Here is an 18,876-nt window from a genome sequence, read left to right as displayed (position 1 = left end):
CACTCTCATTTGAGAATGAGGTGGGTGACGACCTCTGTGCCAATCTTCCTTTAACCCATAGACCCAACTGCCACTGAACTTGATTTTTTATTTCATGTTAAAACAAGCTTCCTTCATTTTCTATGTTAATGTCTGTTCACAGGGGTGCTTCTGATCGTGTGTTGGAGTCCCCCCTTGTGTCTTCTCTGCCCCCCCCCCCCTTCCTCCTCTTCTTTTACTCCACAGTGTGCTGCTGCACTGCTATATGTGGCGCCCGGAGCCGCTCCAGGAATCTGCCCTAAATGTTTTCCATATTAGTTCAGAGCCTTCTCTGGTTCCAAATAGCCTAGCAGCCGAGCTGGGATAATACTGAGAGGAACCCTGAGCAGAGAGGGGAAGGGAACGGGGGGCGTGGCAGGGAGCAGGGTAGCACACTGACAGACAGCACAACGGTAAGACACTGACAAAGAAACAGGAAAGGAAAGAGTGAGAAAGAGAAAGAGAAAACAACCTCCCAAGGAGCTGAAGAATACGCGCTAGTCTCATCTCAAGGCAGAAAGTGAAGAATGGGAGAAGGAAAGAAGGGATCTGGAGGAGGGGAGAAGAGCGGAGGAGCGCCCCCCCTCCAGGAGAAGAAAGGGGGGAAAGCAGAGGAGGGAGGCCCAGCGCCCGAGGATGCCCACAAGTGCTGTGGCTGTCGCTTCCCCCTGCTCATTGCCCTGCTGCAGCTGCTGCTGGGGGTGGCCATCACAGCCGTGGCCTTCCTCATGGTCACCATCAGCCCCTCGCTCCTGGCCAGGGAGACACCACACTGGGCCGGCATCATTGTAAGCATGGACCCGTCTCGTCTTTCTGTATGCATGGACACTTAATATGGCCTTGTGCCACTGTTGTAGCTGCATGGGCCTTTGCCTTAACTGACTTAGGTCCTTATGTCCATCTTCAACTCACCTCACTACGTGACTGCATGGATCCTCGTCCGAATTGTCTAACAACCCAATGCAGCCTTGTGTATCTACAGGCATGCACACTCAACACGGCCATTATTGTTGTCCTGATACTCTACCTACCATGAGTGTGCATGGTAACCTACAATGCACACTGGGTTGTACTGCCTCATCTCCCAGAATGTAGCAGAATGGTCCTATCTTCATTGCATGCATGGCCTAATGATGTGTATAAACACATACAGTATGTACAGTTGAAGTCGGAAGTTTACATACACTTAGGTTGGAGACATTAAAACTCGTTTTTCAACCACTCCACAAATTTCTTGTTTACAAACTATAATTTTGGCAAGTCGGTTAGGACATCTACTTTGTGCATGACACAAGTCATTTTTCCAATAATTGTTTACAGACAGATTATTTCTCTTATAACTCACTGTATCTCAATTCTAGTGAATCAGAAGTTCACATACACTAAGTTGACTGTGCCTTTAAACAGCTTGAAATATTCCAGAAAATGATGTCATGGCTTTAGAAACTTGGATATATTGAAGCAACATGTCAAGACATCAATCAGGAAGTTAAAGCTTGGTCACAAATGGGTCTTCCAAATGGACAATGACCCCAAGCATGGGGACAAATATGGTACTTTTTGGAGAAATGTCCTCTGGTCTGATGAAACAAAAATGGGAACTGTTTGGCCATAATGAACTTTGTTATGTTTGGAGGAAAAAGGGGGAGGCTTGCAAGCGGAAGAACACCATCTCAACCGTGAAGCACGGGGGTGACAGCATCATGTTGTGGGGGTGCTTTGCTGCACGAGGAACTATATTGAAGAAACATGTCAAGACATCAGTCAGGAAGTTAAAGCTGGGTTGCAAATGGGTCTTCCAAATGGACAATAACCCCAAGCATACTTCCAAAGTTGTGGCAAATGGCTTAAGGACAACAAAGTCAAGGTATTGGAGTGGCCATCACAAAGCCCTGACCTCAATCCTATAGAAAATGTGTGGGCAGAACTGAAAAAGAATGAGCGAGCAAGGAGACCAAGAAACCTGACTCAGTTACACCAGCTCTGTCAGGAGGAATGGGCCAAAATGCACCCAACTTATTGTGGGAAGCTTGTGGAAGGCTACCCAAAACTTTTGATCCAAGTTAAACAATTTAAAGGCAATGCTACCAAATACTAATTGAGTGCATGTAAACTTCTGACCCACTGGGAATGTGATGAAATAAATAAAAGCTGAAATAAATCATTCTCTCTCCTATCATTCTGACATTTCACATTCTTAAAATTAAGTGGTGATCCTAACTGACCTAAGACCAGGAATCTTTACTAGGATTACATGTCAGGAATTGTGAAAAAACTGAGTTTAAATGTATTTCGCTAAGGTGTATGTAAACTTCCGACTTCAACTATGGCATGGCCACACAGACGTTTGTCCTCCTCATCAACATCTTGTCTCCTCATTGCCATCTTTGTCTCAACACAAAGATACCTCTTCAATTTGTACGCCATATGTCCTACTCAGACTTTGTCCCTACTGTATGTCCACCTTGCCCTCACTGCATCTACACATACCTACTTATCAGCCGAGTCTTATCTCTCTATTCACACATTATCTTACATTAGTTACATCTAAACTCAAAATAAGGGTTGTTTATCATGCTTTACAGCCTTTTCTATAGCTGTTTCAACTTGTGTTTTAATGGGAAAGTTCCCCGCCTCCTATGACTCAGAGATAAACATGCCACATGGATAGGATGACTCATAGTCATTTACTAGAGCCATGTGGTTTTACATAGGGAATGATTTCAGATGTACTCCTTATTCAATATGGAGCATAGTGTGCCGTGCAGTGACATGCAGTGGCTGTAGTTTTCCATATAGCGTTATTTTATTTCTGGCCAGGCAAAAAAATAACTAATGATACCATAAATAACAATTATGATCCAGTTTCAGGTTAAAAGTTGCCTTGTTTTCCTAATGGATGACCCACGTGAACCTCTCTCAGTCTCGTCCAACAAATTGGGTGACATTCTAAATGTCAACATGTTGACTGCTACCAATTAGCTTGATGTTATTTTCACATTGGCTCCCTCACTCTCTTACTGTTGATTAGATCGACTTCCTGTAGAAAGAGTTAACTCGCCTAAAGAGTTTCTAGGTCATTCTACCACTTCGGTGCCTTTTAAGGAGTGTAACTTGGTCAAAAGAAAAGTTTGATTTCATCTCATTTTAACTTTCTGTCAAAGTTGACATTTATAAAATCACGTTTTCCATTAAATAAAAAAATGAAAAGGATAGTAAGTGGATATTAATTGCCAAATAAGGTAACAGGGTTGACTAACAAGGTTTATGATTTCTTCTTAAATCAGCCATAAATCCCATTGTGGCAGGGGAAATGGAAGATTGTTGTGTGCAACAGGGAGTGGCAATTGAATGCAAGCTTCACAATTTTGTATTTATTGTTAAAACATTTCCAGACTGTCTATCTATGGGTAACAGGATTGTGTTATGCACAACCCACTCAGTTTTCCACCACAAAACACCAGAAAATGTCCAAAAAGAGTTGGAACAGCTCACGCTTTTATTCTATGATTTGACAATTAGATGTTCAATGTTTCTTTTGATATAAATATTTAAAAACAAATATTTTCACCCTATTAAGACGAGAGTTCACGTAGCAGGGTTGACCTTAAAATGAGGGACAGACGTAATCACTAATCACATTAAGTAAATATTAATCTTCAGAAATTAATTTGTTAAAGCAACAAAATAACTAGCGATTTACAATGATGGGGAAACTTTTGCAATTAAGTGGGTAAAAACCTTCCTAGAAGTGACAGAGGGACATGTCAAAATGCTGAATTTGAGCACTTCAGCAAGCATTTATTCATATTAAAAATCAGATTTATCGAATTCTCTGTGTGGTCTTCATTTGAAATGTCAATATTGGTGCACAATTTCTACTTAAAATATCCAAGGGACGCAAATAGCACTCATTTCGTGGAAGACCCTTCTATAAGTTTCAAACTTTCCCCAAACTGTAGTCAAGGCAACTGTAGTCAAGGCAACTGTAGTCATGGCAAGACAACAACAACTCTAGAATGCCAGTCAGAGCTGTGGGGCAGTAGCCTCTTACCCTGATCCTTTAGTTTGCTAATGTCTACAGACAAATAAAGCAAATAATACTGAAAAAAAACTGAAGGTAGCACTTTACTTTACATTGCCCTTATACTCTACTGTTATTACTGTATGAGACCCAATGTTGTAAAAATGCAATATTTCCTCAATTGCATCATGTACAGGTCCTAAACTCAAAAATCATGTCAAACACTACATAGTGCATCTCCTTAGACCCAGATGTATCTCTTAGTAGTATTTGTTGTGTGATTATGTTGTAGGCTATCCATGCAAGTAAATGACTAGAAATATTTTTTCTTGTCTTCTCTAAGATAAAGTGATTATGTAAAAAAATATTAATTGATAAACATTCTGAGCCAGAGCTAGTTTTGTAAGTGTTGCAAAAACACAACATTGGGATTAAAGGGTTGCCAAACTGAGGAGACTAAACTTGCCAAACTAATACACTATTAGAGATTGTTCTCCTTCAAAATTCTGTAAATATGGACAACAAAATACTTCAAGAGGTACTTTGATGTCCCCTCTACACATCAAAAGAACAAAAAAATAATTTATTATTTTTTGTGTGTGTAGTATACGAGGTAAGAATACTGCCTTTGACGACCATTAATTTTATGGTAAAGAAGTAAAATAGGAGGTTCTCTCTCTACATTAATCCAGAATGGACAAACAAATATTATTACAGGTAAGTTACAGTGGACATTCTCCATTTATACAAAACCCACCAAATAGTCGATCCTTTCAAAATATATATGTTTTTGATAGCGAAATATAAAAATGTGGATGATCGAATTGATCAATTTGGCTATTTTAGACAAAATAGGACTTCATTTCAGTGTTATATGGCAATGCTTTTCATCCATTTGATGTGATTTTAACAGAATTTCTCTATTTATTTTATTAACACACATTTTCCTACCATTGAAGATAAATGTTGCATTTTTTAAACAAACTTGAAGTTTAAAAAACAGATTATTTTCATAATCAGAGGCCTATTACAATTACACTATATATACAAAAGTGTGTTCCCCCTTTAAATGAGTGGATTCGGCTATTTCAGCCACACCCGTTGCTGACAGGTATATAAAATCGAGCACACGGCCATGCAATCTCCATAGACAAACATTGGCAGTAGAATGGCTTACTGAAGAGCTCAGTAACTTTCAATGTGGCACCGTCCTAGGATGCCACCTTTCCAACAAGTCAGTTCATCAAATTCCTGCCCTGTTAGAGCTGCCCCAGTCAACTGTAAGTGCTGTTATTGTGAACTGGAAACGTCTAGGAGCAACAAAGGCTCAGCTGCGACATGGTAGGCCACACAAGCTCACAGAATGGGAGTGCCGAGTGCTGAAGCGCGTAAAAATAAGCTGTCCTCGGTTGCAACACTCATACCAAGTTCCAAAATACCTCTGAAAGCTAAACAGAGCAAGAACTGTTTGTTGGGAGCTTCATGATATGGCTTTCCATGGCCGAGCAGCCGCACGCACACAAGCCTAGAATAGCCATGCGCAATGCCAAACCTCGGCTGGGGTGGTGTAAAGATCGCTGCCATTGGAAACGGGTTCTCTGGAGTGATGAATCACGCTTCACCATCAGGAACTCTGACGGACGAATCGGGGTTTGGCGGATGCCAGGAGAATGCTACCTGCCTCAATGCCAAATGTAAAGTTTAGTGAGGGAGGAATAAGGGTCTGGGGCTGTTTTTCATATTTTGGGCTAAGCCCCTTAGTTACAGTGAAGGGAAATCTTAACGCTTAAAATGACATCCCAGACGATTCTGTGCTTCCAAATTTGCAATGCCCCTATGCAGGAAGCGAGATCCATACAGAGATGGTTTGTCGAGATCGGTGTGAAAGAACTTTACTGGCCTACACAGAGCCCTGACCTCAACCCCATCAAACACCTTTGGGATGAATTGGAATGTCGACTGCGAGCCAGGCCTAAAGTCCCCGCAGCAATGTTCCAACATCTAGTGGAAAGCCTTCCCAGAAGAGTGGAGGTTGTTATAGCAGCAAAGGGGGGACCAACTCCATATTAATGCCCATGATTTTGGAATGAGATGTTTGATGAGCAGGTCAACATCATTTGGTTACGTAGTGTATTTCTGAAGGGTAATAAAAAACATTTTCCTCATTAGGATCTATGCTTGGGTCTCACAGGGTTAGAAGTAATATAACTTACATAACACACAGCATTTCCATATAGAATCTATAGGAAGTACAACGATGAACCCTTTAAGCCCCAAGGCTAAAGAGGCCTACTAATGATAACACAGGGGCTTGACTAGGTATGTTCTCATACAGTCTAATCTAGTATTGTTTTTCTAGGCAATGTATGGTAGTGAGCATTTCTTTAACATAATCTTGTAATCCATGTGAGATTCTTCAAGTTTGCATTTCTGTAGAGGAAAAAAACAAGTTGTTTTCTCTCAGCTTCCTGTATGCCCTAATTACAGTGTGTACAGATGTCTGCAATCGGAAGCATCTCAGCTCACACAGGGTACATCCATCTCGGGTTCCGTCCTCACGTGACTCACGACCCGGTAACAAATACGGAGGTCACCAAGATCCTTCTAGAGAATTCTGATTCCTGACCGCTTAAGAACCTGGGGAAAACAATTAAGTTAGATGCTGCATGTTAGTCACAAGACTGTAATAGTGTGTTATCGCAAAAAAGGAGGAAAACTACTTAATTTGCCATAGCATTGATAATGTTATCAGATGACAATTTGGACAATATGATGCTAAAAGTGCACAATTTCAATAGCTAACTTGGGATAAACAGCTTGAAGAGGGTTGAAAAAGCCCCTCGGCTGCAAATAAGATAAGAGGCTTGCTTGTATGTGTGTGTGTGTGTGTGTGTTAGAAAACCATGGCAACACTTGGTATCAGCAGATCAAATCCTGGGATGAGTATCTGTTTATCAGATCCGAATGGTTTGAGTTTCCCAATAACACATATGCCATGCAGAAAATAAAAAGCATGCAGATATAATGCATTATGATGCAGTTATAATGCACCGTAAGACTTTAATGAGCATGCAGGCATACAGGTATATATTTGCAAAGCATTTAAGTGAGAGAATAAACCCCACTAAATCCATTTCCCCTGTGTTCTGTTTCTCTAGTTGTGTGTGGTCTCCTTGCTAGGCTTCCTCCTATACTGCATCACCTACGTACCAGATGAGAGGACCTCCATGCAATTCATCGCCAAAGTGAGACCCACATGCCCTCTGACATAATTTCCTGTCCAACTGAGCAGAGACCAAGGCAAACTCTCTCTAATGGGACAATTAGTCATGTTTATTCAGGAGAATGCCATTCATTATCAAACACATGCCCGTCTCATTCAAATTTACATTTACATTTAAGTCATTTAGCAGACGCTCTTATCCAGAGCGACTTACAAATCAACCAGGTTGTAGTTAGAGTCATCTGATTTAGATTAATGTGTAGGGCCAATATACTACAACACAGAGAACATTGATTGCCACATTGACATACTGTAGGCAGACCTGGGTTCAAGCATTATTTAAAATCTTTAAAATACTTGTTTTAGAATAACTGTACTGCCAGATGGATGAGGTTTGCACTTTGTGACTATTCTATTACACTGGACAGAAATATAAATGCAACATGTAACAATTTCAAAGATTTTACTGAGTTACTGTTCATATAAGGGAATCAGTCAATGAATTAGGCACTAATCTATGGATTTCACATGACTGGGAATACAGATATGAATCTGTGAGTCACAGACACCTTAAAAAAAAGTGGGGCATGGATCAGAAAACCAGTCAGTATCTGGTGTGACCACCATTTGCCTCATGCAGTGCGACACATCTCCCTCGCATGGAGTTGATTAGACTGTTGACTGAGGCCTGTGGAATGTTGTCCCACTCTTCAATGGCTGTGCGAAGTTGCTGGATATTGGTGGGAATTGGAATACGTTATCGTACACATCGATCCAGAGCATTCCAAACGTGCTCAATGGGTAACATGTCTGGTGAGTATGTAGGAACATTTTCAGCTTCCAGGAATTGTGTACAGATCCTAGCGACATTGGGGCCGTGCATTATCATGCTAAAACATGAAATGATGGCGGAGGATGAATGGCATGACAATGGGCTTTAGGATCTGGTCACGGTATCTCTGTGCATTCACATTGCCATCACTAAATGCAATTGTGTTCATTGTCTATAGCTTATGCCCGACCATAACCCCAACTCCACCACCACCATTGGGTACTCTGTTCACAAGGTTGACATCAGAAAACCACTCAGCCACACAACCCCATACACACTGTCTGCCATTTGTTCGGTACAGTGGAAACCGGGATTCATCCGTGAAGAGCACACATCTCCAGCGTGCCAGTGGCCATCGAAGGTGAGTATTTGCCCACTGAAGTCGGTTAAGACGCCGAACTGCAGTCAGGTCAAGACCCTGGTAAGGAGCTTCCCTGAGACGGTTTCTGACAGTTTCTGACAGTTTGTGCAGAAATGATTTGGTTGTGCAAACCCACAGTATTATCAGTTCCTCGGGTGGCTGGTCTCAGATGATCCTGCAGGTGAAGAAGCCAGATGTGGAGGCCTGGCGTGGTTACACGTGGTCTGCGATTGTGAGGCCGGTTGGACGTACTGCCAAATTCTCTAAAACGATGTTAGAGGCGGCTTATGGTATAGAAATGAACATTCAATTCTCTGGTGGATATTCCTGCATTCAGCACACCAGTTGCACGCTCCCTCAAAACGAAACATCTGTGACATTGTTTGACAAAACGGGCCTTTTATTGTCCCCAGCACAAGGTGCACCTGTGTAATGATCATTCTGTTTAATTAGCTTCTTGCTATGTCACACCTGTCAGGTGGATGGATTATTTTGGCAAAGGAGAAATGCTAACTAACAGGGACTTAAATACATTTGTGTTAAACATTTTAGAGAAAGAAGCTTTTTGTGCATATGGAAAATGTCTGGCATCTTTTATTTCAGCTCATGAAACATGGGACCGACACTTTACATATTGTGTTTATATTTTGGTTCAGTACAGTTCCATTGCAACAGGCAACCTCAATAAAATAAAATATTTAAAATACAATTTGAACCCAGGTCTGACTCGGGTTGTATGGTTGCACATTGAATGTGATACTATATGTACAGTATAGGGCCATAGAGAGAAATGCAGAGCACAGCATGCCTACTAGCAAGGCCCTGCAGGAGGCCTATGGGTACATGGGCACAGTTATTGGACATGAATTGTCTCGTTTAATTGGCCAGACAATGTAGGCAGTTGGAATGTCCAATCAATTAGAGTAGGAATACCACTGTTTGCCCATCGTGACTGAGCTGTGTACACACACAGTATTTTCAAAGGTGGACTTCCTCCACTCAAAATGATAGTGAAGTAGATATAACGTGAACTGAACAATACATTTGAAAAGTAATACAACCAGTGGTGCAATTGTACGCAACAAAATATTCTCCCTATTTTTCGTTTCTTTATGTCTTCTTAAAGTTCATAGCACACCATAACATTGAGTACAGCGATATATGAAAGGCTTTGTGTTGCTCTTCTTTTTATGTAATTTATGTACAGCAGTTGGCAGTACAATACATCTCATGACGTTCTCCATATTTCACAGCCGTTTACATTTTTTTTTAAACGCCATTTCAAATCAAGCAAGCATCAACCATTACATCATGCTATAGGCAGCATGTAACGGAGTGTAAATACAGTGCGAATCAGGGCTCTGTTACATAACCTGTGGATTTAGATGAAGGGCTAGTGTTATTTGGATTGTACACTGTAATTACATAAACCACACAAAGACACTCTTGCACATTGTCAAGCTGTATTTTAGACCCCGTTTACTCAATGTGGACATACAGGCACCTGCCAAAGTAAAGGAAACACCAACAGTGTCTTAGTAAGGCGTTGGGCCACCAAAGCAGTTTCAATGCGCCTTGGCAGAGATTCTACAAGTGTCTGGAACTCTATTGGAGGGATGCGACACCATTCTTCCACAAGAAATTACATCATTGGTGTTTTTTTGATGGTGCTGGAAAACACAGGTGCCTCTCCAGAATCTCCCATAAGTGTTCAAATGGGTTGAGATCTGGCGACACACACACACACACACACACTCCTTTGACACCCCTCTTTCAAAGTCCCAGAGATCATTTCTTCTAGCAAAATATGGGCAACTGGGCATTTTTATACATGACCTTAAGCATGCTGAGATGTTAATTGCTTAATTAACTCCGTAACCAGACTTTGTCCCTCATTCACTCAAGTGTTTCCTTTATTTTGGCAGTTACCTATACAAAGACAAATACATAGCATGTGGATAAAGGGACAGTGGGAGGCTGCAGGGGAGTCTCACAGGAACAATGTCTACTTAATGCAGTCAGTCCTCCTTTTCAACTAGAATGTTTTTTTGTGTGAAAATAACTGAATTCTTTTGAAAATGACCCCTGATGACATCATAGGGGGTGATTTCCTTATCTAAGCTAATTGACTACATTTAGGTTTTCAAATACGGAAACACCGGTATGGTGCTGCGGTGGTGGACTTAATGAATATGAGGTTAAAAAAACGGTGAAGTTCCCCTTTAAGACAGTTATGCTCTGTCAGGCCGGTAGCCAGGATCTGCAGGTATTTCTTGGCTGCTTTGAGGGGAGATAATCGTTAGCAGACAGAAACCTATTTGGATTGGAAACTGATATGGCTAGAGAGTAGGCATACCTGGTTCACTATGGCCTGCTAACACTTAAGCCACTTCAATCAGTCATTTAATGTGCTACAGTAAGCTGAGTAAAGACATAGAGCTCCAGTCATCTTAGCCCCAGTGTAGACAACCAGGGTCATGTTCAGGCTCAAACACAGAAAAATATTTGAAATATCGTTGTTATTGGTATTCTGTCCTCTGTTTCAAAACATTTTATATAATATGGTGCTAAATATGACCCTGCAGTGGTCCTTAAGGATGACCTCCCTCTAAGTATTTGTCCCCCACTATGCTTAGCTATGCTATGATTCACTACACCACAAAACACAAGCTCACGTCCTCTCCTCTCCTCCTCCAGCTGCTGTACTTCATCCTGTGCACAGTGGGCCTGGTCCTCTCTGTCCTGGTCATGGCCTTCTCTGGCCACCATTATGCTCAGACCAACGGATTCAGCTGCCTGGAGGTGGGAGATGACTGCGTGTGCACCCTGGACCCCCACGACCCAATCGCCAGGACCTTCACCTACGCGGGAGTCAGCGACTGCGGAGAGGTCACAGGCACCCTGAAGTTGTACTTCCTGCTTCAGATTGCCCTGAACCTGACCCAGGCCCTGGTGTGTGCCCTGGGGGCCTTTGTCATGTGGAAGCACCGCTACCAGGTGTTCTTTGTGGGGCTACAGATAGGCTCACCCTCCTTCCAGCACTGGCAGAAGGTCTGATGGGAAATGTAAAAGAAGAAAAAAAGAGGCCCATGATGATGCTGATACCACTATTGAGGGTAGAGTAAGGCGGAGAGCAGCCAATCAACATTTCGGCTCTTTCTACTTGAATGGACAGAGATGTATTACACAAAACACTTTGGTGTGTGGTTAAGTGTGTGTGTTTTGGTTGTTCTCAATCATATATACATTTTGGGGTGGTTGTCTTCTTCTATAATGGCTTTTCGCACAACTTTTATATACTGTGTGGAGAACTTTATTCGCAGTTGCCAATGCTACATGAGATACTGTATTTTTAATAGATGAAAATAGTCCTAACTACCAAACTGTCAGTTTTGGAATGATCTACCATGATGTTCATTGTATTTTTGTCAGGGATTTCAAAATAACTCAGCAAAAATCTTTATTATGCCTCTACAATTTAATGTATACACTCTATAATAGTGTTGATTATGTTACAATTAAAGCAAACTCAAGACACTTCTCATACTGGGGTCGTAAAAACGATTCTTGCTGCGCAAGTATTCATCTCTATAATCTTCTATCATACTGCTGTTTAGGACGGTGGGGAATGCTGTTGTTTTCAACCCCAAATCGGCCTTCAATTTGAGATACTCAATGAGAGTGGGCAGCACTGAGCTAGCCTGCAACATCACTTCCTGGAGTAGCTCAAACTGAGCATGTTATCAAAAGACAGCACAGTAGGAAGATATGCAGAAACTGCTTCTCCCAAAAATTCCCTGATCACATTGTATGCGATGTCATGGCGAAATTCATGCACAGAAAGACGTCATCGGGTCTAACGGTTGTCTCGGGCAGAACTGCGCATTTGCAGGCACTCAATTCAAAAGGGACTCCTTCGATATAATTAAGAAAGAATTTCACTTCTCTCATCAACTTCACAAACCCCGGACAGGTCTGCTTGGTCTGTTTCGCAAGCGTTCCCGGAAGTCACGCCTCTGGGATTAGGAACTGCGATGTTATGTCTTGAGAATCCCCCCCAAGAGATTCCATTTTAGCAAACTAAAGCAGATTACCCAAGCTTCAAATGCACCGTTGAGTCTTCACATAGGAATAAATGGTGTGACGTCATCTATGGCTTTGTACATTCATATACAGTTAATGGTTTAACTGCATCGGCAGAGGGTGAGGAGCAGGGTGGAACATAAGTGAGGGAATTATGCTTTCTTATGCTCTCTTTTTGCAATTGCATATTTAGCACTTGACTTTGATTATGATGGACTATCACACAAACAGTGGTACATATTTTGTAATACAGTAATACAGTATTTTTGGGCAAAAGAGGCTACTCATTTCATCTTTCCTTTCAGTCAATAGATGTGTCTGTAGCATTTGGGACTGTTGATATAATGCCATCATTGTATGAATCAGGGAAAACCCCTGACTGAATACAGCAGTACAGCCTGGTGTGTTATTGCATTTACTAACCACTCAGAGTGGAGACATACTGGTGCTGAGAGGAGGCATGTGGAGGCTATCAACAATACCAGTGGCCTCCAGTCATGACTCAAGCAGCCAGGCAAAACCAAAACTGCTGCAACTGCTGGGGGAGGGCTGGGCTGGGGAGGGGTAGGTAAAGGGGTACTCAGACAGACAACTGAACTGTGCCACCCCAAGAGGGAAACTAAGTTTATTTGGCTCATTTAGCTGGATAGTGTCCCTCCAATAGTGAAGACGTTAAATCGGTTGTTTAAAGGTTTGGTGTACGTTGTCTTATGCTAAATGAATTTAGGTGGATTGTAAATCACATTTTGGGTGCTGGTACTGGACAGCATTTGCCAATGACACATCTAGAGACGAGAGCAACATGAAAAACAGAAGCAGAAAATATGAGAATTTGAGCTAATGAGTGGTGGGTAATTACATGGTAATTACTGTGCATTAGAGATACTATAGTCGAGTCTTTGTACATAATACACAAAGAGAAGTGTTTGAGAATAGCAAAATCTGTGTTTTATCTTCAATAGACACCTTATTACTGGTGCTTGAGCATTTTGCGTCATTTACATGTACATTAGAGAAAGAACTACTGCCGATGTCCGTGTACATTTTCTAAGCCTTTTAGCATGGTCTCATGTTTACTATTAATAAATGGTGTTGACTTTTAAGTCCTTAAATAGCAGTTGTATTATTTGTGTTGCATGCAATTCTACCTCAACTATTCTTAACCCAATCCTGAAATAAAAGTATGTGAATGAATGCGGTTTGCCTGCGAGCTACAGTATCACACCAGCTATCACTGAAGACAGACAGCTTGCGAGGGAAACATAACTATCTGAGCCAGAGTCTTTTTATTCAATCACTGGAAGGGATAAGGCTGTACAAAAGTACACTACAGCAGCCTGTTATCAGATTAAGTGAGAAAGTTATAGGGCCTGGGCCATGTTCATTAGGCACCAAACGGAAGAAAACAGGGAGGGACTACCTAGTTCTGTCCAATAAGAACAGCTTGTTTTTCATTTTCTGTTGAAAAACACTAAACACTATTTTGCTATGGTGAATATAGCCCTGATTGTTTTATAGGCCTGATGGTGTTATGAACTATCATGTGACCACACTGCTTCATTATTCATGACAGCATGACATAGGAAGTCATATGCAGCCCATCACGAGGGGGATGTATCTAAACAAATGACAGTTAATAGTTATCTTCCTCCCACAAAATCTCTTATCCTTTCATTTGAAATGGCAAACACCTGCTTGAAATTGCCATAGATTTGTGAGGGGTGAAAATCAGAAAGGTATCTGATCTGTTGTCCAGTGCATTTCTTCTGATCCCTTGAAAGGAGAGATGAATGTGGGAGATAAATAAATAAAAGGAGATCAATTTCTGTATTGGCACTTTATTGGATCAACCTTCACTTAGTGGGAGCAGAACACTTTCAAGTAACTAAAATTCAATGAAAAAAATGTGACATTACTCAAGGTGTGACTAATAGCATTATGTTAGAGCAGTTTCACTTCAATAATGGCCACCTGCAACTGGCATAACTCAAACTGGAGGAAAATAAATGTGCCCAAATTACTTGGGAAACAGAAATTGGCATTTGAGCAGAACAAAATGACCTATCAGTTGCTCAACATAGCATTTGAAAACACTTGTTTTTCTTTTGTCACACTACAACACAAAAACATATTTTGTTTGTCACACTACAACACCTGCCTCCAAACACAATAAACACAACATCCAAATCATCACCGTGGCTCAGTCCCAGAGGTGTTTGTGGCATAATATCTTGTTTATTGTCCTACTACTATTGGGTGGGTCTGAGTTCACGCTGACTAAACAACACGTGACTTTGGTCGGGGGCTGCCAGTGTCGAGAGACTCCGGTGTCCAATTTTGTCTAAGGTTGTGTACATTAGCGACACACCCAGCTCAAGTGCACGCAACGTGTTGTTCACATGCACAAAACGTGTAGAGTTTCTCAGAATAACAGTGAGTCACAAGGGTACAGTAACACATATCAACCTGGGGGTGATAACCCATTACATTACGGCAGAATGTTTTCAGACTCCGAGCAGCACAAGTGGAAAGACTGTAGTTATTCTCGTTCTGATCCTGACACAGAACCTTACACCACTACTAGCTACTAACAAATACATTAGTCCAATGGCAGTTCGGACACATCCAACAGAAGCAGTAGATTAACTATGGCGGCATCTGCCATGCCATTTTAATTGTATGAGAGAAATGATTGTTTGAGGAATATATGTCTGAAATTGTCCAGGTCATTGGAATGTAAAAAAACAAAGCAGTGGATGTTTGTGTATGAATGCACCATAGAGTACCGACAGAGCCAGGGTAGGCATGTCCCATCGCCCCCTCTCTCCTTTCCTCCCCTCCAAGTCGGAGCATTCCAGATCTGCTGGACTTTCCCCTTCCTGCCTTGCTCGGTGACAGCTGTGGGCTATTATGGTACCGCGTGCAGCTAATTTTAATGGCTGTGTCACAGAGGCGGCGTGAGAGAATGCAGCCCCGCCAGCGTCAACAAGAACAGAACCATCTCTGGACGTGAGCCCTGTCCAAGCCGGGGGGGTGCCCTCCATTTAGATCAAACAGGGGGCGGGGGAAATCACGTGTCTGGATTATAAAACAACTTGGAAACAATTCAAGCCTCACATTCATTAATGACCTCTCACGTGTTGCGTTATCCAACTGTTCACAGATTCCTTGTCTGTCCTATCACTGTAAACCATTTCATTTGATAACTTTAAATCAGAGAAAATGAGCTAATTTGGAATTAAGGTGAATTTGAGTCACACACACATATTTCCATAGTCATTCACCTTGATCTTTCCAAACAGGAGAAAGTAAAAAATGACAAAAGATAACGCTGATCCAAAGTCCATCAGGCTTCTTATGAGTGTTAAGCAGATGCACTGAGCAGAACGGTTGCAGTGTGATAGTTAAAGCATGACAGTTATTGTGGTGTGTGTACTGTGTACGTGCGCAAGTGGGCCACAACGGTAGGACAAACATGAATTCAACCCAAAGACTGCTGACTAAATACACAGAGACCGTGATTAACTCAAGGCAAAAACATTCATTCTTATCTTATCATAGATTTATTACATTATAACAGCTCAACAACATTAAATACACGATCTGTTTAGAGAAAACTGTCAAAGGGCATTCCACTCTGGAGTGCATACATACTGTTATGTGATTATGCGAGATTAAAACTTTTACACATTTTTTGAATTGCATTCCATTTGACTGAGTGAGATGACTTTACATGGCTGAGTACAAAAAAACAGAGAATGAATACAGTATGGAGATTGAGTTCCATGGTTATGTCCCGGTCCATATGGAATAGGGGGCCATTTGGGAAACACACCCATGAGTACAGTATTATGCAACATCTTTATCAACATGAGTGACTGTTTCTGGGTCATTCCACGAAATGAGTCCCTTTTTCGTCCCTTAATAGAAATTGTGAACCAATTTTGAATTTAAATTATATATTAAATGAAGTGCCATTTAATATAGACCACATGGCCAATTCAATAAATCAGATTTTTTACATGAATAAATTCAGCATTTTGACATGTCCCCTCTGTGACTTCTAGGAATATTTTGACCCACTTGATCACAAACTGTTTCCAAGTTGTCTCCATCACTCTAAAGCCCTCAATATTTAGTTGCTTTCACAGTCCTTTCTGAAAATTGTTAATTTCAGGCGATTCGTGGTTCATTTTAAAAGGTAAAAAACCATGGCCCTCATTTTAAAGGTCAACCCCGTTACGTGAACTGAACTCTCATTTTAATATGGTAATATGAGTTTAATAATTTTCTCAAAAGTAACTTTCAACATCTACTAGTCAAATCATACTGTAAAAGCAGTTGAGCTGGTTCTTTTCTTTTGATCATTTTCTGGTGTTTTGTGGTGGAAAACCGAGTGGGTCGTGCATAACACGTCAACCCCGTTACCCATAGATGGACAGGATAGAAATCTTTAAACAATTAAAACACATTTGTGAAGCTTGCATTCAATTGTCACTCCCTGTTGCATACAACAAGCTTCCATTCCCCCTGTAACAAAGGGATTTATGCCTGATTTAAGGCTAAATCACCCGGTTACAGCCAACTCTGCTACGGTCAACCCTGTTACGGCCAACCCTGCTATTTTATTTGGTACTTAATAGGCACTTACCACAGTCATTTTTTTATTTAACCTCTTGAAATGGGAAAACATGTTTTTTAATTAAGTTGAACATGTACTCTTAATGACAGAATGTTTTTTTTTCAGCAAGTTATAGTACCCAAAAGGGACTCATTTCGTGGTACGACCTATCTACTGTATTGTACACAAGCACATTATCTTTAGACAGTGGTGAATACATTCTGTACTAATATAAGACTTTGAATCACAAGGACTTTCAAGTAAATTCCACACAGATAATCAGATTATCTTCATCTACATTTTTTCATTGCGTTATTTCTAGACTATGTACAACATTTGTAGAAAGGCACGTAATGGAGTGCAGCGATTGCATTATCATTGATGACACTTCTTTGAGAGGAAAGGCGGTAATACTTTACTTGAACTCAGCGCCGTAACAGCGTCGTTAACATGTCTTGAAGCTTCACAGTAGGAGGCCAACTACAGCAATATGTAAATATATGTGTCACAACATTGTCATAGTATATCCTTTAGAAATGACATCTGCAATGAATCTTTACTACATGTTTATGACACAGCTATGAAGCATTATTGCGGCTAGTTCAAGTAAAGTGTCACCAAAAAGTATTTTTCTCCAGTTGTATGTTAACAAAAATATATATATATATATTTAAAAAAAAGTGCAGGCCACTGAGAACATTGACTATCCCGGTCATTATGATTAAGATGATGAAGCAATGCTCCCACATAAGGCAGCCACGCGGTAAGTTTATCCATTTCTACTCCACAGTAAAAAAAAAGAAAGAAAAAAATATATTTATTCTCCACATTCATGAGTTAACAGGTCATATTAAAACAAAACAAAAGAGAATAGATAGCCTGGTCCCAGATCTGTTTGTGCGTTCTTGCCAACTCATATTATATTACTACTCATATTATTGTCATAGGAGTTGGCAAGACTGCAAAAACAGATCTGGGACCAGGCTAGGAAGAAAATACTGTACCTTAAAATTACACGTATACCCTTTCCCAAAAGGGCTATTCAATAATACAAGGAGCAACCCCTCCAAAGTCTAAACAGAGTTGAACAACACCAACCACCCAATGTACCAATACCTGACCTGGGTATAGCCCAGTCTCTGTCTTCATCTGTCAGACAGACACAGTGCACTGAGAATACTGAAGGAAGAGTGTGGCTGCCCACAGGGCCACAGTGCTTAACCTTTAACACTCTTCCTTGACCTCCAGGCTGCAGTCAGTCTGCTGCAGCCTGGCATAGTGACGCATGCCTGGCATCTCATTCAGTCTCACTCATAGAGCAGAAGGACTTATATGGGATGATCAGAATGACTGTGTAGCTTGTGTTGTTCTAAAGGCACAAATCACTGTACTGTTCTATGTGGGAGGGTGATGCTGGGTGAGTCGTCTGAGGACTCAGTCTAAGAACGAGGTACTGATTGCGTTGAATACAAGGCACTGTTTGAGTAAAGGCTCCATAAAACAGATAACATTGTGTGTGTGTGTGTGTGTGTGTGTGTGTGTGTGTGTGTTAGTGTGTTAGTGTGGTTACTGTGTGTAGCTCCAGCAGAGTTCTCTGTGATAAGGGGGCACCGGGCCCCTCAGTGTGCTGGGATATGGTGGTTGTTGACTCCATGAGTCCCCAGGAAGCCCAGCCTCTGTTTATTCTTCCTTTGCTCTGTCATCTGTGGAGAAG

At 41.3% G+C, this 18,876-nt stretch overlaps 2 protein-coding genes across 4 annotated transcripts in view; one reads left to right on the top strand and one right to left on the bottom strand.

Annotated features, from left to right (window-relative positions):
• Positions 1-245: 245 nt before the first annotated feature.
• Positions 246-13,644, top strand: sspn (sarcospan (Kras oncogene-associated gene)). 2 transcript variants are annotated; one of them, XM_035798337.2, is made up of 3 exons: positions 251-806; positions 7,201-7,287; positions 11,156-13,644. In XM_035798337.2, the coding sequence occupies exons 1-3, from the start codon at positions 546-548 to the stop codon at positions 11,513-11,515; spliced, it is 708 nt and encodes a 235-aa protein (XP_035654230.1). In that variant the 5' UTR covers positions 251-545; the 3' UTR covers positions 11,516-13,644. The 2 variants fall into 2 exon arrangements, with proteins under 2 accessions (XP_035654231.1, XP_035654230.1); XM_035798338.2 differs by lacking the exon at positions 7,201-7,287 and having other exon boundaries at positions 246-806.
• A 2,441-nt stretch (positions 13,645-16,085) lies between these two features.
• The window catches only part of LOC118401101 (inositol 1,4,5-trisphosphate receptor type 2-like), a 159,814-nt gene continuing 157,023 nt past the window's right edge, over positions 16,086-18,876 (bottom strand). For both annotated transcript variants that reach the window (XM_035798334.2, XM_035798335.2), the window contains exon 56: positions 16,086-18,865. In XM_035798334.2, the coding sequence (XP_035654227.1) occupies positions 18,782-18,865 (84 nt within the window). In that variant the 3' untranslated portion in view covers positions 16,086-18,781. The remainder of the gene's footprint in view (positions 18,866-18,876) is intronic.

This window comes from Oncorhynchus keta, chromosome 22 (assembly GCF_023373465.1).
Source record: "Oncorhynchus keta strain PuntledgeMale-10-30-2019 chromosome 22, Oket_V2, whole genome shotgun sequence".
NCBI classification, from domain to species: domain Eukaryota; kingdom Metazoa; phylum Chordata; class Actinopteri; order Salmoniformes; family Salmonidae; genus Oncorhynchus; species Oncorhynchus keta.
The sequence above is the reverse complement of the archived record's forward strand: the minus strand, read 5'-3'. Positions and strand labels throughout refer to the sequence as shown.

What these genes read in the sequence shown, in the direction of transcription:
- sspn (XM_035798337.2), top strand. Translation starts at nt 546, where the DNA reads ATGGGAGAAGGAAAGAAGGGATCTGGAGGAGGGGAGAAGAGCGGAGGA. An exon ending in CACACTGGGCCGGCATCATT is followed by an intron (nt 807 to 7,200) that starts GTAAGCATGGAC and finishes CTGTTTCTCTAG; the next exon opens with TTGTGTGTGGTCTCCTTGCT. An exon ending in CCATGCAATTCATCGCCAAA is followed by an intron (nt 7,288 to 11,155) that starts GTGAGACCCACA and finishes CTCCTCCTCCAG; the next exon opens with CTGCTGTACTTCATCCTGTG.